Consider the following 26,559-nt stretch of genomic DNA (forward strand, 5'->3'; position numbering starts at 1 on the left):
GTGTTAAGTCCATTCACCATCGCCATCAGTTTTCTAAAAGCTCTACATACTGTGATGCAACTCAAATTCTCTTTAGAAAAATCTTTATTTGATTTTTCAGTGTTACCAGAGCAGTGAAATAAAATGCATGACATTATATAAATGCCATACCATGTGGGCTCAAATTAATGCTAGCACAATCATTACATTCTAATTGGCTAAATTTTGGTGAGCGCTCTAGAAGGCACCATCCTATGTAGCTGCCAAGAAGTTATGTATTTCCTTCAATATGAAAAAAAAGCCCAGAATATTTCCACCAACATTTGTATCGGGGGCAATTAAGCTGGCTGCAAAGGTTTGACAGCTAAGGCACACATCTACTTCAATAGAATACAGGTTTATATTTGTACAGCCTTCCTCTCGCTCTGACGAGACAAAAAATAAAATTCCACCAGACGTGTAGTTATCTGGGATTACTTTCTTATGTCCTCCCACATTTCTATTTTAAATACAAGCGCTATGTTTACGTTTTTTCAGGTATGTGGTAGCATTTTGACTCAAAAGATTTATTAAACATCTTTGCTACTGGACCAGTACATGTAGCATGATTAAAACGATTGTCAGATTGCTGCTTTTTCACTCCCAGATCACTGATTTACACGCTGATCCAGATTTTAAGAGAATCTTGGGCCAGTCCATCCCTGCTGCTTACACATTACCTTATATTTGCATACCTATTTCAGTTCATGCTCTTGGATTCTGTGAGGGTTTAAAGGCTTTTATGTGTTTGGTTTGGTTTGGTTTGTTTCTATCATTAACTTAAAAGTAGAAAACCTGATGCACATGTTATCTGGCAGGATGGAGCTGTCTGGCACATTATACATTGGATACTTAAGGTAGTTAGAAAAATATCCTACAGTGCAAAGTATAAAATAGAGTTTTTAATGAGTTGGATATTAATAGGGGTGAAAGGAATAATGCTAAGTACCTGTTGCTTAGTTAACATGTTGAGGTGCAATAAGCACATTGGTTACTAAAGTAGGTGTGTTAAGCTTATAGATATAAGAGATCTAATGTGTTTGTCACAAAACCACGTGTCATCTTGACAAACCCGATGATTTAAGTCACAGTCAGTCTGTATAAAATAAAATATAGATAAATGTATTTAGATATCTTTGTGAACCTGGAGAAACGGTTATTCTGCAGAAAATAGCTCATGTGAACAAAACAGGCAGGTTTTTTTCACCCAGTAACTTTTATAACTTTTTACAGCATCTTTAATTAATCTGTGAAATTATATGCAACTAATTTTGAGAACTATGTATTCACTTGGATGTTCTCAGTATCCCTAACAACTATGTTGCATTTTGCATTTGGCTCTGGATGTGCTGTTGAAACAAAAATTACCTGTGGAGAGACAGCTTGAGGGAAGTAAAAGCAGTAAGTATTATATTCTGTATTCTGTAATGTTGAAATGCAACAGGACTTTCAGCACAAGATGTTCTTAGCCAGTAGCATCCAAATCCTGAGGTGATGGTTTTATCCGAAGGGCTAGATAGCTGTTGCTGCTCTGAATTGCTCTGTGAGCTTTTAAAGAATAAAAATTTAAAGTCTGTCTCAGGTCTGAGCTTTCCAGGACTTGCATATGTGTCTGAGAGGGTGGATTTAAGGCCTGTGCACTCTGAATTTATCATGTGTAAGGTGAACAGTATTGGAAGAGATCACTAGTGCTGTGTAGACCAGAATACAGGAGGAGGAATTATTGCAAAACCTAATCTGTGTGTGATTGTAGATGGCCATCCATATTCACTGGTGAGGTATCAAAGCAACATGCATCCTTTTCTTGTTGCTACTTCAGGAATGCCTCATGAACCAGTCAAATCTATTTACATATCTAAAATCTTTATTTCAGCTTCAAAATACCTGCAGCTGTTGGGATACCAAGATATTCTAAAGATTACATGTCACTGGGTAGTTTAATGATTAGAAAATTAATAATAAAATAACTTAATTCTGTGACACATTGTCAATTCCTACCTTCTTCTCACCTTTTCTAGCTAGACAAGCACCTTGCAGACATCTTAAGAGTTTACTTCTAGTGTGCTCTGACACAGTGGGGAAAGACTAGACTGGTTTTGCTGCCGAGGAACTGAGACACAGACCCACAGCACTCAAATTACACAGGATCTCTGTTGTAGAGTGAGTTTGGCCTCAAGTCTAGAGCCATGAGGCCAATTAGTGGCAGAGGTAAGGTGAAACCCGCTAGTTCAGGTTCTGGTCTAGTGCCTCAGCCACAACAGCAGCATTAGATTTTTCCCTTTCCTACTGCTTTTGGCTTTTTTTCCTGTTGCTGTTTGCTTCTTTCTTGTAAATACTGTGGTAATAAGGGATGTGCCCAGTCATGCTCTGACCTGATTACAAGGATGAAGGAAGTTGGAAATGTGGGCAAGGTATTCCCATGTATTGTCACTCACAGAAAAGCCAGAATAGATTACTAATATATTTGGCTGATGACTAATACTTCACAGTGATCTGTTATCTCTTGTCAAGGTTGAAGAACATGTGACTGACTGGTTAAGAGGCTCATGATTTTGCACAAATATCATTTAACCTAAATGTCCTTGTTCCTGGTCTTTGTTAAATAAATAGGTGGCTCAGAAAGACAGCAGCATTATCACAATATAAGTTATTAGCAAGAAGCAGAGTAGTAGCTGACTGGTTGCTGTTTGATGGCACTTCTATGCCAAATGCTAGCAAACATCATTGTTCTAGAGGCTCTGCAAAATTAAGTTGTACAGCTTCTGGTTACTGTACCTTTAGCTGACCCGGCAGCTCAGCTGCCACTAGAAACTTAAGCATTCATTAGCATTTCATGAGCCTTTAGACAATATCGCTATCTGTTAGTTCAGTTCTTTCATTGACAATAGTGTTAATGATTTAAAATATTCAGCAGTGTAACCAGACAATGTCAGCTGAAATGGAAAATGCTGCATTTGCATTCCTGGTGTCATGCAAAGCATTTCAACAGACACTGAGCTTAAGGCAGAGAAGCATTTTAATCCTCTACGTGGTGAGTGGTGAGAACTACTATAATAGCCCATGAAGAAAACAAGATACGGGACTTCACAGAACAGCAGGAAATGTTATGTAAAGAAAGGGGGAGTGATATAAAATATATTTTAATTTCATGGAGCATCCCCATACTTAACTGTAATGGGAGAGCTTATAAAACAGTGGTGCATAAACACATCCAGCACATTTTACTATTTATGGCATGCATTCCTATGCCTCCACCTCTTTTTAAAATAAAAATTGGTTATCGTGTATGTCCCTGGGCAGTATGACAGGATGATTTTAAGTAGAATTGTGAAGATTCAGGTTGAGTACCAATTAAGTTGTTAGTGCAGCAAAAGTAGTTTTCTTCAGGCTTCATCCTTCAAAATCATTTAGATACTTGTTTCTTACACAGTGTCACAGTTACTAAAATTTTGTCTATGTCTGGGTACATACCAGACATCTAACTTGAAATTCTTGTATATGTCATAAATCTTCACATCCACAAAAACTTAAAATATAGACTACTAAATTATCAAGCAAATCTGACAATCATATATGTCCACAGCCACCTATTCCAAAATTCTGTTCTTTAAATGAAAACTAGCAGGGCCATGCAAGCATTTCTACATTACCTTCCTAGCATGCTTCAGTGCTAATCTGAAAAGAACATATTTTTACAGAGTTCAGTTAGGGAGACTGAACAGCTATGAAGAGATGTGTTAGACTACACCACGAGAGCATGTGCTGGCTGCATTGGCCACTCAGTAGTTGTCCAGAGATGGCTGTCTCTGGCTTACAAGAAGCTGTATACAGAGTGTATTATAATGATCTTGTTGCATAGAACAAGGGAACGCTGCGTCCACGTGCACTGGTGCTTTGGTGTTTAGATGGGATTTGTTGCAGCTGGAGGGAATTTGCTGTTAATAGGTTTACTGAAATCTGTTCAACTACTTATCTAAATAGGAATATCAGGGCTGGATCTTAAATTGGTGCAAGTGACAATGATATAATGATAATGAACTGTGAGAAAGCAAAAGTGAAATTAAGATGGGAGTGGGAAAGTAAACTGACTCTATATAGGTGTTTTAGGGTGGTTGTGTTTGGTTTTTGGTTTGGGGTTTTTTTTTAACTTGGGTTTTAAACTTTTTTTTTTAACTTTTAACTTGCTGGTTTTTGTCTGACTTCTTGTGATTACCATCAGAAATAATAAATTCTTATGTACTTAGATCCCCCCACAAGGTGGACCTTCTTCCAATGCGAATGGTGTACCTGAATCACTTCATTGCCAGAGTCCTGAAGGTAGGACACCAATAATTGCTAGCAATCCTTGCAAAAATTTTATTGTAGGTGACAGTTGGTTTAGCACTCTTAGATGGTTTTTGATGGATGCAAATAATTTTGTGTTTGATACCATATCGACAATTTTATTATTGAAAAAAATATCACATTTTCTGCACCAAGGCAGTAAAGCTAGGAAATAAATATTGTTCTTTTTATTAGTGGACCCTGCTCTCCAATGGTCACTATTAAAAATTTGAGTGATTTTGAACATGGTGTGCAGAATATCACCAGAAATCTGTTTGTATCTGGATTAAAAGTGGAACCCTCCTCAAAACAGCACATTGCGCTTCAGGTAGAAGTACTTGGCACACCAGCTGACCTTAGCTAAACTTAACCTTTCATTCCTTGTCTCTTTAAAGCAATGGGGTTTTAAAAGTTATTTTTTAAATTTCATATTAGAGTCAAGTTTTTAATTTAAAAATACTTACATTTAATTTTCAAAATACTGAAATAAGCAGCTACCAAACTTATTTGCATTTTGGATGTTTCAGCAGCAACTAAGGGAACTTGAAGGGATTCAGCAGATAAAACTTTTGATTCTTTTACATGCATTAATCGTATTTGCATTTTTGCTTTGAGTATGCAAAAAGATGCTTCAAAGAAGTATTTTGAGTTCAGCAAATATTTAGACTAAGGACTTTAACTGCATTCATTACTTTTAGAATATGTCCACGCAAAAACGTAGTATTTGATTTTTGTGTTAAGAGGTCAAACAACTCTGATTAGTCTTATCTTGTTCCTTCTTATGTTTGAGATAAAAAATAAGGGAATAAGCTGTGAAGACAACAGCTTAGTTTAAGTTTTGTTTTGCATTTATGACTGTTTCTGTTCTGTATCTGTGGAAACCACGGGGAATATATTACATTCTGCTGACACTTCTCTTCAACTTGCATTATTGACCTTGCTTTTTGCAGGTGTGAATGGAAACAAGTGCTCAGGGTCATCTACCATTCTTCAGAAGTATAAAGTGGGGAAGGTGATTGGTGATGGCAATTTTGCTGTTGTAAAGGAGTGCATAGAACGGTGAGCAAAAAACTGTTCAGTACTGCTATTTATTTTACTGGATAAAGCCCTGTATATTAGCATGATTGGATAGCAAATGTGATGAGAAAGCAAAGAGCAGTTGCAAAGATATGTCTACACTTGAGGAGAACTAGGCATAGCAAAACACACAGAGATTCCTATGTGTTATTCTAGCAAAGAAACAAAAGCAGCAGAGAAACATGGCTTTTTATCCCAAAAACTACAGGAGGTATCACCTTCTAGTGGAGGATCTTAAGGAAAGCCCACAGACCTTCAAGAAATCCCCCTCACACAACAGACTGTCATGGATGGCAGGAAATTGTATGTGGCATCTAAACAGCCTTTCAGAGAGCCCCCTTGTGCCCCAGCAACCCTGCAGCTATCACATCTCTACTGCCTATGTGATTTTTCATGGCTTTGCAGTGTTACTATGAGCAAAGTATTGTTAAAGGCATGTGGTTGGTGGCAATTAGCCTGTGCTATGGACTCCCTTGTGGTTACTTCTGTGAGGTTGTGCTAGGAGTAGCCACTTTGCAAATCAGCCCTTCGATATTCCAGACTCTGCAATATTCTTGCACCTGACTTCCCATGGGGTAGACAAGATGCCTTTAGAGACCTGTGCTGTGTTACTGCTCTTCCTCAGCAGCTTTGTGTCACACTTTGCTGCTAGTGCAAACACAGCAGATGATTTGACTGTCGCTTTCTCAGTGTATTTTTTAGAACCACCTCCTGCTGTCTTCATCAGTCTGAGAGTTATGTCAGCTTCTTAAATATGATGAGGAATCTCCAATTTGTATACAAATAATGGGCAAGTTCAGCAAATGTCTGTAAACAATCATAGAAGTTACAGAAACAATTTCTATGATTTGATCCTCATTTGTTGGTTTTCTGTAAATGAAAGGAAAGATAATTATGATTGGAAACATCTAATTCCAGCCTTAGCAGATCATAGATGCACAGATAGAAACTTTGCTGTCATCCAAATGAGCCAAAAGGGTTGGGTACTGAGGCTGGACCTGGGGCCTCCTCTACTGAAACAAAAGTGAATGATTCTTACAATCCATAACTTTCTGCAGCCATTACTGTTTGTTTGGGGTTTTTTTCTCAAGAGAATTGTTTCTTGATACTGTATCTGGAATATTTATCTCCATTACTGAGAATAATATTGGCAGGTGGTATGTAACACAATGTCTAATACTCCCTTCTAGTTTATAGCAGCAAATGACAATTGTTATTTTCAATACTTTTTGAGAAAGTGATGTACAAGCATGCAAGGTTTACAGAGTAAGGAAAAAGACTGAAGTGACAGCTCCTAGAGACATACTAGTTGAGTATAGTGCTGATAAAGAAAAAGAAAGGCTATATGTGATCTGCGTATGCTACAGTTACTGCTCCAAAAAGTTCCTGTTGCATGTGCGAGTTTAAGATAATGCTTCTCACAGTGTTAATGTCTAGACTCCAAGGTTGTGTTGTTTGGATTTTGTGGGGTTTTTTGTGGTTTTTGTTTGGTTGGGGTTTTTTTATTATTTTTGAAGAGTTTCTACCAACAGGCTCTGGTTCCTGGCAACCATTACCACATCAGTGTGTAATCATGTCCCTACTGCTTTAAGTATTGCAGGTCTGTTACAAAAACTGTGCGAAGGTTGTTTTGTAACCCAATTTCTATTCCATTAATTTTGCAAGAAGCTACACATAAGCAGCTTGAATGAAACTAAATGCATGATGCTTCACAGTGTCTCCCTATGCACCCTGAAACTGGCCACACATCCTTTGTTATCTATAGACTGAACAACATTCATGAAAGGCAACAGGTTAAAAGCACACAATACCATAATTTATTATTTTCAGGAAAATCAACTGTGCATTTTGGAAATGACTTAAGTCAATGACTTAAGTCACTGAAAATGAGAAGAGGGTTGCTAAGTTCCTTGGGTTTCAAAATGTCATCTGTGCTTTTTGGAATTAAGAGACTAGACTAGAAAAACAACCTTCCAATTATTTAAAAAAGATACAAAATTAAACTTAAAAATCTAGTTTTGTATGTGATCCAATCTTCATATTTGGTGAAACATTATTAAATGAATGGTATACGAAATAAATATGCAGCAATAGTTGTTAGTAATAACAATGAGTGAGAAAATGCCAACTATAAATTCTTGTCTTTTAATTCCTATTATACTTCATTTCTAGTAGCATTGTGCTTAGAAGCTTTAGTTGTGGAGCCAGGATCCTTTTATACCATCTCACGCTTGTAAAGGGTCCCTATATGTCTGTATTTAAAGACATGAGTCAACAGATGGATGCTGACAGTGAGACAGAAGAATACCAGACACCTGTCAGACAAGACTGGCAGTGGTATCAGCAATCAAATTACATGGCTGATATTCAGGGTTTTTCTTAGATGCTATGGTAAAGGGCATTTGCAGGAGGGATTTGAATCTGGTTGATGAATTTGCTTTGTGACTGTTAACTCCTCCTTCTACACAACATAAATGCTGAAGGTTTCACAAGTGGATTTTGCTGATTAGTTGTTTACAGGCTTTCAGATAATGCACTTAATTTAGTATAATGCATAAATTGTGATCCGGAATTACACACTGTGTTCATAGATGCTACATCAGGTCTATAATGTAAAAGGATGGCATTTAACAGATACCATTTAGATAACACTTCTATCTAAAGCCTGGATCAGGTTGTAACTATGACAACATTGCAGATACAGCTGCACTTTCAGAGCAGAGATGCTCTACTGTATTTTTTCCACAATGGCTAAACTGAATGTGAGACGTTAATTCAGTTTCTTTTTTTGTAAGTTACTAATTTTACTTAGTTGTATCGAATGCAAAAATTACAGCAGAAAATAACCAGGAAGTTTAAAAACATGCCCGACTTTTGCTTTTGTAACAGCTTCCAGTGTTTTTTATTATACATGGTAGTGATGTTCTGACACACACTGGAGACCGTAGGTGCTGGCACAACACAAAATAGCAGCCAACAGGGTCTTATGGCATTTTTTTGTGATTTTTAATTTGTCATTAATATAAGTAGTAATGTCTTTGGCTTTTTAAAAAAGAAAAGAAAAGAAAAGATAATTCATTTGTGTTGCTTTTTTCTCTCATTTTCTCCCCTTCTGGAGAAACTGAGAACATATTTATGCCAGTTCCTCTCTGGGAGTGTGTTTACTGAAAATGGTCATCCTTTTTACTTGGTATATTACCACCCTCTTAAATGACATGGCACTTTAGATGACTGCTATAGAATTCCACAGAATACTTAAAAAATAAAGAATGAAATACAAAAAGTCAAAATTAATGCCTAATAAATTGTGCAATATTTTACAGAAGTCTGTAATGAACTATGGGGTTTTAGCTCTGCTGAATCCTATTGAATTTTTCCACTGGGGTATCAATCTTTCTTCTGCTCACTTAGACATAAATGTGTATGCTTTTATCCTTAAAGCCTTCCAGTTGAACAAAACTAAGTGGAAGGCTCAAGACAAATTTTGGATGTTGGATTAAAAAAGTGCCAGAGAGTTGTGCCATATCACAGAAGTATGAATCAATTGCAGGTGGAGCTTGGAATTAACACACAAAGTGAGCGAGGTTATGGTAGTCAGGGAAACAACAGGCGCAAATGGTGCTGAGAAGATGAAAAAAACCAAAATCAAGTCCACTCGGTGAATTTTCCATCAGCAGCCTCCATGGGTCAAGGCATTCCATTACAATGCTGTATATTCTTACAGACAATGCCACAATTTATTGACCGGTTTCTAATTAATGCTTCTCATCTTTTTCTCATTAGATCCACAGGAAAGGAGTTTGCACTGAAGATCATAGACAAGGCTAAATGCTGTGGAAAGGTAATATACAACAATTTGTATGTAAAAGAAAAACAGCATAAACAGCACTAGCAGCTGCTCATTAGTCATAAATGGTGGGTGTGTTTGTGTTTTCTGACTATTTTCAGAATATCTGTTTAACAGGATGATAAGAAGCAAATAATAAAAGTGGTGATAGTCTGCTAGATAACAGAGTAAAAACCAAACAAAATTTTGTCTGTTTTATTGGACTAATGAAGAAAATGCTAATGTGTCCAAAATGAAATCAGAAGAGAAATAGTCAAAATATATTACAAAGACTTTGATCTGTAAAATATGAGAGAGGAAATTTGCAGCTGTATGTGTATTTGTATAATTCCCATCCTTCTCTGCCTCTTATTTTTAACTTTTTATGGCTGTACATGCTCCTTTTATATGTAGAACATGGATTTGAAAGGAGATTTTCGCAACCATTTATTTCTATTATGTAGTTTCACCATCCTGTATAACAAAGATCTCTTAACAAAAGAGTTCCTTTATTTTTAATTCACTTTTTAATTCATGCTCAAAAAGTCCAAAATTGTCTCTCCAGCAGAACAGCATGTTACATAATCAAAGCAAACATCTGAGAGCGTCCCAGGCCTCTCTTCACCATCCTCCCAAGTACAGAGATTTTTAAAAAGGAAGAAAAAACCCCAACCTACAGCCAACAATGTAGACTAATTGTTGGAATAGGTAACAACAAATAAAATATTTCTATTTTGACTGCTTTGCAATACCTTAAAAACAAAGTGCTCTTAAGGAACTTATGAATCAAATGGATCATAATTTAGTGTTAGCTCAAAGAACGCCAAGGGCAGAGTATTAGTTATCAATCAAATTCTGGATTAAAGTCTTTTCAAGAGTAGGAAATACGCCATTCTCTCAAGGATGACTGAAAAGATGGATGTTTTGGATGCAAACACCCTATTTTTTAATGTAAATGAGCACACTGAAATGGTTCTGGAGATAATTTTGCAACCAAGTCAGGGTCTTAATTCAAAGGTACCTTTTTGTCAGTTACACAGAGTGACTGCTCTGAAGTGTATTTCAGAGATCCAAATGCTGAAAGTGAGCTTGTAGGAAGATATAGCAAGTCTGTATGACGTTCTTTGTGTGGTAAGGAACTGTATAGCACTGTACACTAATGCATTACCTGCTGCGATGACTTGCTTTAAGCAGACGTCCTCAAACCAGAAATGTTTTATCTATGCAGATTTTAAATTGCGTATGAGGTGCTAGGAGATGAGTGTTCCCATGCCCCATCACTTTATGTTATATTCTCTAGGTTTATTTAAGGGAAAATTTAGAAAGGAATCTTAAAAATGTATAACCGTGAGAAAAACAGTGCTAGAGTTGCTTTTTCTGAGATTAAAATGTTGCCGTTTCTTTGGCTGTGGGAAGGGCAACCCAGTGAGTTTCACTGCAAAAGAAAACTTTTGGGTGATATGTACAGCTTGCAACTTGAGATGTTTTTTTATTACTTGTCTGAGTCAGCTGCTTAGGTGTCATGAATTGGAATAGTCCAGAGATAGAAAATCCATTTTATACAGCAGAATTTAGACATATTTCCTATTTATCATTCTCACTGCTTTAAAACAGACAAATAAAAAAAATAAATCCTATGGATGCATACTTGTCTTTTGAAAGGAGCTGTATGTGTATGTACCAGCAGAGGACTGTTGTGAGGAAGATGTTTATTACCTGTTAGGGCAGTGGTAGAACTGTCCAGTAAGAATTCTGACAGAAAATAATTGAATTTTGATACAGCATAGTCCTTCCTCACTCCCTTTCACGTGCCAACGTAAGTCCTGCCTTAAAAACACTGGTCTGGCCCAAATATGCATGGCTTGTACATCACTTACTACTCGCTAGCAGTTTATCTTAGATGTCCTAAAACTTGAATCCAATTGACTAATGTATTTTCAACAGGCAGCTTAAATGTTGTTTATACAATAATTTCTCTGTAAATAAATCATATTGATGTAGACTGTAATCTATATTGCACTATCCAGGAGAATGTTTAATGAGTTTGAGATTTATTTTTTTTTTTAAATATGACAAAATATAGCAAAAAAAGCGAGGTGGTTGAAAATAACTAACTACATGCTAGTCAGCATTTTTAGGACAAGTCTTAAAACAGTAGCTCAGCAACATTTTGGAGTATTTTTTAAAATAGATTATTTATTTTAAATAAATATTGTTTATGCCTGAGCTTTATTTAAGACAATAATTTAGTCAAGTGAAAAAAACAAAAAGCCAGGTAAAGCTATTGTGCCTTAGTCATAATTAACAGATACAATAAATTTAATATGTTATGTGTTCTTTAGGTAGGAAAAGCTACAATAAGATTCTAGTTTTTGCTTGGACTCTTAGTGCTAGTTTTGAATTTACAGGCTTTCATCCATAAGGCCTGGTATGCTGTGGCTATTCACTTTTGTCTGTTGATGAGATTCAACATTAACAAAATTGCTTCATGTTTGTGTGTTTGTTTTTTTCTCCAGAGCACGTTTGCTTGGAGCAGACATATGTTTGTTCAGAATGACAATTGATGCTCTTTCAAACTGAATTTCAAAGGTGTAACTATATAACCCCTATATGCCGCACCATACTCTCACAAAATGAGATGCACACATGGCATGTGGTTTCTGAGTTACATAGCCACATAAAGCTTTGGTAAAAACACAATGCATCTGTCAAGAGCCCTGGAAATAGAAGGTGAAGTAGTGTAAGATCATCAGTCACTGCCTATGCACAGTGGATCACATCTCCTTCTGGTGCTCTGCTCACAATTGCATGAAGTGCATGCTACAGATCAGTGCAATAAACATTAATAAGTTCTAAGTCCGGTGAGATGATTTGTTATCTGCCAAAGTGTAAGAAAACTAGTGTTAATTTGTGGTGAACCTAAATACAATACCTGTATTCCAGTTTTTACAGAGGAAAATGCAAATTATTCTTCCTTTGAAAGGGGGCATGTGATTTTCTTCACTCTCCAGTGTTAACCCAGTGCTAAGATGTTCTAGAAACCAAACATTCTGAAACGAACTTGTTCTTGAAAACCAATACTTCCTCAGAAGGATAGGGAAGGGGAAATTAAACTCAATCTGTGTGCTGTTAATTTGTAGGAGCCACAGTGACTTAACTGAGCAGATTGTAAATCTGAACATACATATAAAATGAACTGAAATCCAAAACTAAAGCAGTTATAATATTTTTCCTGTATATAATCCACAACTTTAAAAAAAAAGTCCTTGAAAATAATCCTAGGTAATCTGTCCTTGAGTAACCTACACTAAATTAGAGGTGAAGTTCTGGAGAGGATCAAGAACATGTTAACTATTGATGAAGGTTACAGTGATCCAGCTCGGGATGGAGGGGGGTGTCTGAACTTTATTTCACCTCATAATACCCACATAAGAATATAATCTGCACTTCCTGAATTGCTGTCATGTTCTGGGGTCTTTTTTTTAATTTTTTTTTTTTTTTAGAGATATACCATTAGTTATGTGTCTGAAATATGGCATTTTAAATTAAATTTGTTGAATGTTGTATAGTTAGGCTACAATACAAGTTGAAATCCAGTATCTGACAGTAGCCCTCCACTATATAAATTAAACAGCAAAAAGAGTGCTCACTGATCAAGTTATCAGTTTTCAGCTAATCAAAGGAAAAGTGAATTGGCAATTTCATGTCTATTCAGATGAACTTTCATCCTCTTTTCTGAACAGGAACACCTGATTGAAAATGAAGTGTCTATTCTGCGTCGAGTGAAGCATCCAAATATCATTATGCTTATAGAGGAAATGGACACCCCAACAGAACTCTACCTGGTGATGGAACTGGTCAAGGTAAGAATAATGAGGCTTTTTTGTTTTCTTTTTTTTTTAATTCTTTGTGTTGTCAAAAACAAATAATATATATGATCACTTTTTATTTCTGCCTGAAACACTGCTAGATTCAAGAGTCACCTCTAGAATGTTTGCCAGCATGGGAAACCTCTAAGAAAGTCTGTAGCTGTTAAATTCATAATTTCTGTAGCCTACCCATTTCTCTTTCTTTCTATAAGTTATTTTTATATATTAGAGGCTTTTTAGATTTTAAGAGAGTATTTTTTAAAAATATTTTAATACACCACCATCTTGGCTTGCATTTCCTGAATTGCTGCTTCTCTTCCACGTGTATTGAAATGCTCGGAATGCCACCCACAGCCCAGACAGATCACTCCTACAGATGTATCCAGGGTAACCGTCATAGAGACACCCACGTAAATTTGGTTGCCATGGTGGGAAATGCTGCATCAGTAACTCGTCTAGATGTAGTTATATATTCCAAGAGGAACAGGGCATCCATAATCAGAGAATGCACAACTAGCACATTCAGAAATCACCTGTAGGTCCTGCACTTTGAGGTATCATGGTTATGTTTGTCTTATTTAGTTATATTTATTTGATATTTCTGCAATATCTACAGAAATTCCAGTTTGTGCTTCATTACAATTACTGAGTATTTGTTACATTAGACTTTTTATTATTGGGCTAATTTGTATTACCTTAGGCTTTACTCAAAATAAGGATAGGTTTTTGCTGTGTATTGTATTGATATTTTATTGATAAGATGAAGAAAAGGGAAACTGTATTCCTGTACCTTGATGTAAGATAAATGAGAGACCAAAGGTAGGAAGATTAATAAAATGAAACCAAGGCAGAGAAGAGCTGTGATTTGCCCACACTCATGACACCAGAAACCTGAGTACAGCTGAGAATTTAATGTAAATGGCCCAAGTCCCAGTCTGGTATCTTGGTGACAAGGTCATCTTTCCACAAAATAATTTTTTTTTACCGTTTAACAGGTATCTGAGCATGCCTGTTGTAAAGAAAAATTCTACACAGCTTTTTTATGAAATATCACCATCTTAATTATTTTTGCCATAGTGAAATATTATATTATCTTTTACTTCAGGGAGGAGATCTATTTGATGCTATCACTTCCTCTACAAAATATACAGAGCGAGATGGGAGTGCAATGGTCTACAATCTGGCCAGCGCACTCAAATACCTCCATGGTCTCAACATTGTGCACAGAGACATCAAGCCAGAAAATCTCCTGGTGTGTCCCATTTATTTTTCTAATATTTTCTCTTCCTTTGCTCTCATTAATGCAAATACTTGTATATAAATGTCAAGGAGCTGAGCAGAGAACAGCAGGAATACTAATTTAGAATAAGTATGCATGAAATAAATCTTCAGCCATGAGATAGCAATCACCATATCCCAAATGAGCTGTGCTCAGACCTGTCCTTAGACCTATCTTTATTTACATTTTGATTGGCTGCCATTTGGAGTATTGCCTCACAAAGCAATGAGTTTTAAAGCTGTATTGATGAATTATTTATTACAGTTTGCAAGTGGGAGCAAAGGTGGGTTGTGTGCCATTTCTTTGAATGATCTTATGGTTATCTCATGCAATTTTTTTTTTGCTTTTCCTTTCACTGTGATGTCCTTTCACCTTTGATGACTTACCAGTATTCTAGCTGTGAATTAAATCTGTACTATACATTTATTTTCTCCTAGGGGACTGACTACTTTTGTTTTCAGCAGAGACATAAAATAACTGTGTTGACAAGAATTACCATGAAGTCTGCTTTGGGAACTGCTCAGACTACAGTGCACAGAATGGGAACAGGGCGCTATCTTGCTTATACACAGAGGTTATGCTTACGTATTATGTGTTGGGTGTTAGATATTATGTGTCATGCGCTGAGCAACCAGGGCCATAACCTCTCCTGCATTAGCCACTGTCATTGGGAATGGCAGCAGCATTCATCAGGACTTGTTAGGCGTTTCTTCTGCGGTGTTTGTCAGTCCTGTTTCATGAGGTTGCACGTAGAGTAGGAGTCATGGATTATCCCAGACCAGATTTTGAATTGTTACAAGGATAGGGTTATTAATAGTAAATTCTTTCCCAACTAATTCCACTGACAGTGTTTAGCAATTTAAATAAGCCCTCATATAAATTAGAATGTTTAACAAAAGGGAGGGTGCTTCTCCTAGAAAATGTAGTCACAGCAACATGGCACTTAAGAGAAAGAAAATGAAGGTGGTAGTCTCGCTTATTATCAGTGCATCTTCAAACACGACCAATCCAAAGCAATTTTAAGCTCTCATTAGTGATCGAATCAGTTATAAATAGGCACAAATGTCCTTCCTGCCTAGAAAGCCTAAAGAGATTACTCAACAGATGCAAATCTTATTCACTGTGATTGGCAATGGCAGCATGTTAAGATAACATACTGGTATTGAATGTAAATGGAAATAATTCCTATCAATTGCTGCCTATTATTGCAAGTAGTTAGTTCTTTTGTGCAGGGTCATCCAGCTGTCTGAATTACATTATCTTTACTAGTCATGCATTCGAAAATACAAACTCTAAGAGTAATAGCATGTAGTATGATGGTGGTGTATCAAGGATAACAAGTGTTTCCATTAATTACATGAATTACACAGGGGAATGAAGGAAGAAAGCTATTGCTGCCCTAGCAGTATTCAGTTGTTTGAGGAAACCAAATAAATTCAGCCATTTTGGAGATTCTGCAGGCCTATATTCTAGAAACTAGATCCTGTTGAAATCATGTTCACATAAACATTTTACTTCAAGAACAAAACAGATTAATTTGGGATGTTTCCTTTTGCTGTTGGTCTGGTTTGATTTACTCTTGCTATGACTGTTGTTTAACATTTTTTTTTTCTATTAAAGTTGAACTTCTTTCGTCAACAAAATGACTCAGGTTAAGATGTGCTAGATTCTTTATGGGGCTTTTAGTTAACACTTCTCAGTCAGCTTTCTCGCTCCTGTACTGAACATAGAGAACTCACTTGCCTATGAAATATCAAGTTTGCTACATGGCTACATGCTAAGTTAGTGAGAGATGTTAAATCTGATTGTAGCTGCTTACTCCAATTTTAAACTCTAGGTCCTAAACAATGGGAAGTCTAGTATTATATTTTTTGTTTACTATATTTAAAACTTATCAGCATTCTAGAATTGGCTTTTTTTTAATCCCTATAGCTGCTTAAGGCTATATCATGGTCCGACCTACATCGCTGGCAGACAGCTCCATTGAACACTACAGCAACCATACCATTTTTCTTTTTTTTCGCAACAAGGCTGTGGAAGTTACTTTTTTTCCTGCCTTCTCACCATGATGATGATTATTTTCCAAACAAATTAAAGGATTTTAAAAAATGTAGATGTTCTCTTCCTCATTCTGTTTTAATTTTGGTGATTCTAGGTATGTGAATATCCCGATGGAACTAAGTCTTTGAAGCTAGGAGACTTTGGACTGGCGACTGTGGTTGAAGGACCTTTATATACTGTCTGTGGTACACCCACATATGTGGCTCCAGAAATCATTGCAGAGACAGGGTGAGCATGACTAAGATATCTGTCCTGTAACCAGTTATTTTTGGCAGGTAGCTCTTAAGTGTTGGAAGAACTAGAATGCTGTAATAGCATGGTCCTCGATCTTTTTGTAACCAAACCACCTGTGAAAAAAACAGGCATCATTCAATTCCTTGAGAGGCCGCTTTCCTCACTCACCCTGCTCCCAGGACTCACCCACCTTTGCCACCTTACCATCTCCCTAGGACCAGCACTGGTGGACTGGATTTTACTGGTTTGTGTTCCCTCTCTCAGAGCCCACTGTACCAGCCACAGCAGCTGCTTGGGGAAAAACTGGCCAGCAAAATACAGTGTTCATGCAAGACAGCATAATTTATATTGGGAGAGATTTCAGGGGTCACCAAGTCTGAACCTGTACTCAGAGCAGGTCTAATTAGATCATGTTGATTCAAGTGACCTTGTTTGGGTGACACATGCTATTTGGTAGCTGTTGGTTTAACTAAACAACCCAGTTTTTCTGTATTTAATGGGTAGTTGCATAAATACAAAATAATTTTTTAAAATGGTCACGTCAGCTTTCCTTTTATGTACCTCCATTCCATCCTGGCTGAATCTTGTCTTAGATGTGACAATTGTGAATTTGATCTTCCTAATGGAGGGAGGGTTGTTGTATTGTTTCAAGCATTGTGCAGTGCATTTGTTATTTTGAGAAATATTTCAGAGCTGCAGTGAGCTCAAACGTCAAAGGGCACTTCATCTGAGTGTTTTAGATTTTGACAGACTGAATCTACTCTATAGAAAAAAAAAGACCTCTTTTTGACCTCTAGTGTTTTAATTTCTGTGCTTTAAAAGAAAGGTGCAGTTCTTTTTCCCTGTGCTACTCACTCAAGAGACTGGAGAATTGGTATCTCGCTTGTTGCTTAGCAACACATGGTAATGTTAGAGATAGGTGCTCCAATATGGAGACAAAAAAGGACATCCTTGTCTTTTGCCATTAGCAATTCTGGATTGGGAAACCTTGATACTGAACTGAATCCTGGAGAGCCTTGAGGCTTATGAAAAAGAAAAGGAAAAAAGTGATATCACAGTTTCTTAAAGACTGCGAATGACACAGAGTAAAATGATGCTTAGGTACAAAATACATTTCTACACCATCAGCAAGTAACTTAGAACAGACTCACAATATATATGTATGTAAATCTAATCAATTGTTTGACTGGAATGACTTTTTTTTTAATCCGCCACAAGTAACACAGGCTTTTTTTCTCAGGTATGGTTTAAAGGTGGATATTTGGGCTGCAGGTGTGATCACATACATACTATTATGTGGATTTCCGCCTTTTCGCAGGTAAGCGTCCCTGTATGTCAAAGGCAAAAATAGTAAAGGACCAAGTTCTTCCTGAGCAAGAGACATTTCATTTACCTTTTTGTTCCTTTTTAAAAATTGTTTTCACTTGTCCTGGTTGTCAGGTGTTTTTTTTTTTTGAGATCCATTTTACTTATTTCTTTTTCTAAGGGAGCAACTGGTTTACTTCTGTGTGTAGCAATATGGTGGTGTGATAGCACAGATTCTATTCCTTTTGTCTGCCAGGTATATCCCAGTTCAATGAACGTGTATGCTTTGCCCTCTAGTGTTTCTATTTGGACACAACATCTTTACTGGTTTGTAGTGTTGAGAGTGAAGGTTAATGGTAAACTGAGGTGAGGAGAAGAATGTGCTTATGTTGCAATTTGAACCTTGTTAATCCTTTTTTTTTAATAAGTGTCATATGATTGATCCGGTTTGCAAACATGATTTGTCTTACTCAATGTCACAGTATGTATGAGTTCTACTCAAAATCAAATTGGGTATGCTTTGTGCCTCAGCAATTTTTTTTTTTTTGCCAAGGAATGAGAAGCAATTAGCAGATTTTAATAGTGAATTCTCCTCTTAACTTATAAGTTATTCATGCAGTCTGGTTTTCCATCTTTACAGCAAAACACTTAGTTTTTAATTAAAAATCACCAGACTGAATATTTTACAATATAAGCAATTATCCATGGAAAAAATATCATTTAGTTTATGTGTTTGGGTTTTCCATGTGGTTAGTTCATGTTTAAAGCTGAAAACGTTTTGAAAGATATATTATATAAACAGATGGTAATTGCTTTGAATAGAGTTTGGGGGTTGTGCATTTATAGTATTATAGATATCTGTATATATATTTTTATAGTATTATATTTGATATAACATCATTTCTGTTCCATCCCCAAATCAAGTTAAAAACGCATGTGACAAATTGACTGTTTTCTCCTGATCTTTTTCATTACTGCTGTTTTACAGTGAAAACAACCTTCAGGAAGACCTCTTTGATCAGATACTTGTTGGGAAGCTGGAATTTCCTTCTCCCTACTGGGATAACATCACTGATTCAGCAAAGGTACCGATACATTTTCCAACCTGAAACAGTGTTTCTTGCAAGCCATTGGAAAGACTGTGCTCTGCTGCAAAGGCAGAATAGAAAATTCAGAAGAGACTCTTGCCCACTCTTGCAGCTGCTGTGCCTTTTTAGTCAGCTTAACAGTGCGAACATCACAGACTATTCAGTTTACTTAATGATGGACTATTATAGTAGGTTCAGCACTTCAGCTGTAAAGTGTCTCTCTCTGAATTTTCCCTCTTTTTACTCTTTTCACAAAGAAAAATTATTGCTATGTGGAGTGAATGCAATTGACATCATTTATTAAAACTTTTCAAGAGGTGCATCCAGCTTGATTTGCCACTGCTAGTAGTTCTTGTGTTATTATTGCCATTCATGTTTAAAATGATTGAGTCTGTAGGATAAAGGTTCCAAATTTTAAGCCCCACTTCTCAACTTAATTCAGTAATGTGCTTTGAATGATATCTGAGGACTCTAATTAGCAAGTGGAGATTATTTCTTATGCAGCCAATGAGAAATTGCATTTTTTTTCTGTATTTCCCAATGGCTGTTTATCCATTTGCCAACATTCCCCAGCTCCAGTCATCTTATACTCTTCCAGACTTGCATTCTGAACAAGCAGGGTCCTCAGTCTTGGTACTAAAGGTGACCCCTTTCACTTCAGACTTACACAGACTAAATAATTCGGCTGGTTGCGAACCTCTCAGGTATGTTACTTCCTGCTTGAAGAAACTATTTCCCCAAACCAAAGTTATGAACAATTTCCTTGAAATACTCTTGATGAGAATATGAAGGCTGACAATTTGGAGGCTATAAAAGGGTATTTGAGAGAGAATTTGGCTCCCAGTACATGAATTTGTTTATTTGGGAGGGCAACATATTTGTCTTGATAGGCTTGTAGAATCAGGAATTACACCAGTAAAACGAGTTGTTAGTTGCATAAGCAGAAACGTGAATGAAAAAACAACTGAAAAAAAGTTGGTTTGGAATTTTGGGGTTTTTTAATTGTATTTTATTGACTGCTTTATATCAATGACCTCTTAAGGGTTTATCATGTCTGTAGGCAGCATACTCACGGAAGTATTTGATAAAGCTAAAGACATCTGCTCTAGTGCCTGTAAAAGATTATGAATACCACAAGACTAAATCTTTTGGAGATTAACCACATAATTACTAGAATTAAGCATTTTTCTTTTCCTGTCTGTCTGCTTTGTCCTATACCAGGCGAACCTCACCTGGTGAAATGAGTTAAATGTCTTTTATCCTTCTGGAGCAACAGAGATCATAGTTTTCAAATAATTTCAGCAATTTCTTGAATTTCAGATGCAGTTTCTTGCCTCTGATTTGTGCTCTTTATGTACTGTTACTACGGACATGTAACACTGTCCACAGGGGTTCTCATCTGTCCCAGGTTTGTTTTCATTCTGGTCACCTGCATGAACATATAGAAAACAAACTGGACCATTACAGCTGATTTTTTTGAACATTTCCTTTTCATCTGGTTTCAAAACACCCAGTGAAACATGCATACAGCTGTCTAGCATACTCTATAAACCTGAAGGGCAAAATTTTTGTTCCACTAAAGTCACACTGATGTCACTAGTTCTGGTGTCAGCATAAGCTGGGTTTTTTTCACCCAGGTAGTAAGAAAACTGCACTGAGAAGAACTTGGTGCAAAAATATTTCCCATTGTAATGTCCTTCCCCACTCTCCTCAAACTCTTTTTTTTCTTTTTTTTTTCCTTTTTTTTTTTTTTTAATATATACAGGAGTTAATTAGCCTGATGCTACATGTGAATGCTGAAGCCCGATATACAGCAGCACAGATCCTAAGCCATCCCTGGGTGTCAGTGAGTAAATTACATTTTACTTGTCTCTAATTTGATATTAAATCTGTAAATCTAACCATTAAAGTGTAGTTTTCATAAGTAGTAGTATGTTTCTACTATGCCCATTTCTGTTTGTTGAACCACTTCCCATTTCCACATAGAAGAGCAAGAATGAATACTTTTCAACAGCAGAACAGAGTGAAGGGTATCACTTCCTGACTGAGATTAGAAGGTGCTTAAAGATAGCACAACAGCCAAATATATGACGTCGGCATCTTTCTTTTGTTATTTCATAATCAGCCTAGAAAACGGTCAGCTCCAAAATGTGTATGCAGAAGGACTGTTGTGCATGTTGGCATCTTACTTGCTGCAATGCTACTTAAAGTACAATTTCCTGGTTTTTTAAGCACTTCAAGCTTCACAAGAGAAATAAAATTAGAAAATAAAACGTAATTTAACATAGGCACTAAGTTGATGGCTGAGAGGTCCTTCATCTTTTTGGACAGCAGTAATGGGGAACGCCAGAGTCCTTTGCGTATTGATTTAAAATCAGTTCACTAGTAATAAATAGTAGGTTTACATGTACACAGTCAATGTTTATTTCCACACACATTTTAAAAGAAGGACTGAATATGATCTCTGGGTTTACCTGAAATGAGAGAAGACAACTATAACGAGTGTATCTATACATAACAGCTCCTCTCAAAGGTATTTCTGGTACTACGTAATGTTTCCACACTTAGGACATGTTGGATCATTTAAAATGCTAATTTAAAAGAACGCCAAATTAAATACATGGTTTTTTGTTTTTTGCTTTATTTCAAGCATGTTATTTTAACATGTTTGAATCAAACTTGTGGCTTATAATTGAGAGACAAATCAAGGGACTGAAAGTATACGGCATCACATGGCAATTTAAGACATAGAAGTTCATATATAAAACAGTGGTTGCTGATCCTTTTTTCTGTAATTTGTCTTAACCCATTTGAACTATATCTCATGTAGCAGAGGGTATTCACATTTGGGCTGCCTGTCTGAACACTTACCTCACGTTAAAAAGCAGGAAGTACCTCAGGAGAATAGAAAACTTACCTTTTTCTCAGTTACATTCATTGTTTTTTCCCTAATTTGAATATTGTGTTTATTCATATACAGGATGATGCTTCCCAGGAGAATAATATGCAAGCTGAAGTAACAGGTAAACTGAAGCAGCACTTTAATAACACTCTGCCCAAGCAAAATAACACATCTGCTGGGGTTTCTGTCATCATGGTAAGAGAGTGAACATTTTTACACTTTGACATTATACTTTGCATATTTTCGTAACAGTGCTCTATGAGCATGTGTCATGCAAGAATAGCAAAAGCAAAGCTAGAATAGTCTCTAATTCTAGTCTTTATTTGTGTATAGTGTGGATTGTCTCATCATCGCTTCAGAGCAACCGAGTCTATCACAGTGTGCTAGCTAAGCTATAAAAACAAGCTTTCAAACAGAAACATGTAAACACTAAGTAGTTGTATGTTGAACTGAAGCTTATTAATGATTTGAAATCTTTCATTGTAAAAACTGTAATTTTTTATCTTACTGACCACCTAGTTAGTTAAGTAGGCTCTTCCCCTCCACCCAACCAAGTATTGCTTGATCTTGAATGTACTGTTGTTCCACACTACACTTGTCAGGAAACCAGACTCCCTTTCAGAATTTTTTTTTGTAGTATAGGGTGTTTATCACTTTAATTTTGTCCCAATCTAACCCCTGCTATTTTTTTTTTATGTTCCCTACTGGGGAAGTCACAAAGGAACCCTGATGACCCATAGCTGAACTTACATAAACATTAATTCCAGAAGCCAGATGTGTGAATCATGGCAGCAGAAATGGAGTTTGCTGTTATCAGTGCTCAGAACTGCACTTGGAATTGACCAGTCACTTTTGCAGAGAATATGCAACTGCAATAGAGATTGATCTGCCGTCCTGTTCTTGGTGTGGTCCATTCTTGTCCAGTGCAAGGATGGACACTGCACACAAAAAGAATCTTCAGTTACTAGAAAAAAATTCAAAGCATCTATGATAGTAACATAACAGTGATTTCCACCCCACCCTCCCTGTTAGTATTAACTACTCTCCAAGTCCAGCCCACTTACATTAACAACTGTTTTAATTATCTGAAAGTAGGTAAATCTAAATAATATTTCTGCATACATATGTGCTTTTGCAAACACATTTATGTGTATTACCTAGGCCCAAAGTTTAAATGTATGAAAAGTGGTAACGTAAAAATAGAGAGAAGTCAGAAAATGGATTTCAGGTTCATGCTGTTGTCTACATTTCATTTGACAGTTTGACTTGACAGTTTGAGAGGGACTTCAGAGCTTCATTCTTTATACTGTTGAGACTATGGATAAGCCTGAAGCTGAAAACTGGTATAGAATGCACTATATGTAATAAAAGCAATTTCAACTCTAACTCTCAGCCCCTCTCCAACTTGCATGCCCCTTAAGCCTATCTCAGATCTCTGACACAGCATAGCTTCTGGCTTCTTACTGGTGTGGGTTTTTCCTTATTCTGTTGGCTGCTGACAGTCCTTCAGCCAGGGAAGTGCACCTCATTAAAACCTTTATTTTCACTTTCCCTTTTCCTGCCTTATTTCCTGCTAACAGGTATGGAAAGATGTAAATGCATAATTATTTAGTTCTGAGTGCAGCTCCAAGTTATTGCTGAAGGGAAAATTAACTTCTTGCTCCAAACAGTAATCTAATGAGGATTAAGCCCCAAATTTGTTATGCTTGCCCTGGTTTATCTAGAACAATGAAATTTAGTTATTTTCATGTCAAGTTCTTTACTTACTTCTACTAGCACTCACTGCTTAAAACCACTCAGATTCAGATGAGCACAATATTGTAATTCTCATGTATTGCAGTACATTGCTTTATCAGTCCACCTGCATACTTAATGAAATCCCTTTTAGCATCACTTCATTCAAATATTGTCCTCTGGCCAAAGCAGATAATACCATCATGTGGCAGATAAGTAAAACTGCACATACCTACTTCAGTGTTCTTGCACAGGAGACTCTTTCTGCCCCTAAAGCATGTTGCTGTTAATTCATTACTGATTTTTTTTTTGTCAATTTAAAAATGTTCTGTAAATCTAAATTTGTTGCGATTGTGTTAGTTCTGCTTAAAGTAAGTCTAGTTTCTGTCCCTTGCTTCCTTCCTTTTTCCTCCTTTCCCAACGCCTGCATTGCTTTCCTCTGAGTAGGTCCAAGGCAATGGTACGTACTAACTGCAATGCTTTGTTCTGCTGCACAAAAAAATACATGTTCTCCATTTGTAACAAGAGGAAAGGAGAAATAACTCAGCCAGTCTGAACTGGAAGGAGCTTTACAGCCACACAAAAACAGTAAAGGAAAATATTTTAAACACAAAAAAGTTCTCTGTATTAAGTGACGCATGTTTGAAGTATTCTAAGCTAACACTGATACAACTAGCTATTTTTCAGTTGCACAGACATACCTTGGCCTATTCCCCTGGGAGTAATTTTGTGCATGGGTGTATTGTACAATATCCAAAAGTAATTACAAAAAGATGGGAATTCTATAAACACAAAAACAACCCCAAAACCACTTTATCACTTCAGCCTTTATCATATCACAGACCTAGTCAGAAGGTAATCAGTTCTAAATTAATAAAAACCATTCTTACTTAGCAACAGTAAAATTAAGCCTCCTCTTCAATCCTTAAAAAAATATAAATCCTAAATTTCATTACATAGGTATGTACTGCTGTGTGCAAGCTCTGACAACTATCAGAGGCTGTTGTGAGGACAGCACAGGAGAAAATCACCATCAACACAAATTGAAAGCATTTCCTTTGCCCTGTAAATAACCTGTCCTGCCACAGAAATAGCAAATACTTGTTTATTCACAACTTTTTCCAGCAAGCAAAATAGGAATTATGCAAGGCTGCCTGCACTGCAGCTACTTTGATAATGATAAAACTACTGCACATCATAGTTAATATCAAAAGCCTAGACACAGTTCATCTAGTCATTTCCTTGCATGCTCCATTTGCCAAGTCAGTTGTTAGTAGCAGAGAATTCAATTGCATACTGTTGAATTTCCTCCTTGTAACTGTATGCGCATAGACTAATGTCCCTCAATTAAAAAAAACCAACAAAAACCAAAACAAACAAACACAAACCCACCAACAACCAATGAGCCAACCAACCAGAAAAACACCACAAAAAACCAAAATCAAACCACTCTAAATTCAAAATACTTAACTTTTGCTTTTGAGAGCTTTTCTACTCAGTACTTTGGTCTGAAAAAGCCTGGTATCATGTCTGCTTGCTACCTTGCTACCTCGCTGCCCCAGCACACAGCCCCATCATTATACAAACAGAACAGTTTCAGTGGGAAAGCCTGCATGTGACTGGCTCCAGAAGAACCCACTATCCATATACATGCAAATTCTAGAAGTCCTCTATTTGAGAAATTGGAGATATGAGTCTAGGTCTCTTTGCCAAGTCAGGTAAAAGATAAATTTGAATTTAGGTGCCCCATAAGGAAGTAAGTTTTCACTACCAAGCTATATGATTAGTTTGGAAAAGAGAGGATAAGTACCTTATTGCTGCCTTGTCCTTGATGACTTTGATGCAATAAAACATATCTGCAAAAAAATACATGCTAAATTTAACTTGTATCAGAAAATTATTCCAGTATCTAAAAACTACAAAATTTTGTGTATTAGACAAACTCTGCCAAGAATACATAAAATTTACACATTAGAAAAGCAAATCCTCCTGAGCAATCAGTCAAAAATAGAAATTGCTAAAGAAAAAGCAGAGCACCGGACCTTACTTTACAATTAGCACATCTCAGCTCAAAATACTAAATTCCACCTAACAGTGTCGTATAATACTTACACCTGCATATGTAAGATGTGCCACAAAGGTGAGCTATGTATTCGTGCTCTGCTCCTCAGTTCCAGTGTCACACATTTGTGGATTACTGTAGAAAACCCAAGCTGTACATGACCAAGGTGTACCTTGCACCATTCTATGTAACTAAATAAACTACGCAGAACATAACAACATAATCTATATTACCACTGGTATTAGAAGATCTCCCACAACGTAAATAGTTAAGCCAAGAAATATATGGATTTATAATGATGAGTATCAGCACTCAAACTGTGAAACAAGACCAATTATCCTCTCCTTCCAACTCTCAGAAAGCAATTTTAACTTATTTTTTTGACACATGAACTGCTGGATTTCCTTCTAAGTCACTTCAGACATTCCACTAACAATTAAACATTACACTGTGGTTTCGTAAAACTGGCAGTATCCTTCAGAGGGTATGAAAGTTGTCTGCCTCAGCAGACACACCACCTACTCCAGATAATCCACCTACTGAATTAGAGTTCTCAGTTGTCATTCTAACCTGTGACTCTCTTCTGCATTAAACTAATTTTTAAGTACCATATTCGGAAATGATGCATTTTTGCCACTCTCAACAATATGTACAGAAGTGTCATCTTTAAGATAGAAAAAATATTTAGGTTTTCATCTGTCATTTTTCAAAGCCAGATAAATTTCTGTTCCGTGTAGTTTGTTACAGAATATGCATTAAGTTTTCACTAAGTATCATGTGA

The 26,559-nt window shown here is 36.5% G+C and overlaps 1 protein-coding gene across 4 annotated transcripts in view; it reads left to right on the forward strand.

The window, feature by feature from the left end:
- DCLK2 (doublecortin like kinase 2) overlaps nt 1-26,559 on the forward strand; it is an 87,379-nt gene that overhangs the window by 58,622 nt on the left and 2,198 nt on the right. For 2 of the 4 annotated variants that reach the window (XR_010606107.1, XR_010606108.1), the window contains 11 exons: nt 4,263-4,335; nt 5,292-5,400; nt 9,202-9,259; nt 12,988-13,107; nt 14,219-14,365; nt 16,548-16,681; nt 17,928-18,005; nt 18,981-19,077; nt 20,846-20,926; nt 22,061-22,177; nt 23,243-23,325. Coding sequence is in view for 2 of the 4 variants with exons in the window: in XM_065633599.1 (XP_065489671.1) it covers nt 4,263-4,335; nt 5,292-5,400; nt 9,202-9,259; nt 12,988-13,107; nt 14,219-14,365; nt 16,548-16,681; nt 17,928-18,005; nt 18,981-19,077; nt 20,846-20,926; nt 22,061-22,177 (1,014 nt within the window). In the remaining 2 variants the exon portion in view is untranslated. The remainder of the gene's footprint in view (nt 1-4,262; nt 4,336-5,291; nt 5,401-9,201; nt 9,260-12,987; nt 13,108-14,218; nt 14,366-16,547; nt 16,682-17,927; nt 18,006-18,980; nt 19,078-20,845; nt 20,927-22,060; nt 22,178-23,242; nt 23,326-26,559) is intronic. The other 2 variants (XM_065633599.1, XM_065633600.1) reach the window with 1 other exon arrangement.

The sequence above is a fragment of the Caloenas nicobarica genome, chromosome 4 (assembly GCF_036013445.1).
Source record: "Caloenas nicobarica isolate bCalNic1 chromosome 4, bCalNic1.hap1, whole genome shotgun sequence".
NCBI classification, from domain to species: domain Eukaryota; kingdom Metazoa; phylum Chordata; class Aves; order Columbiformes; family Columbidae; genus Caloenas; species Caloenas nicobarica.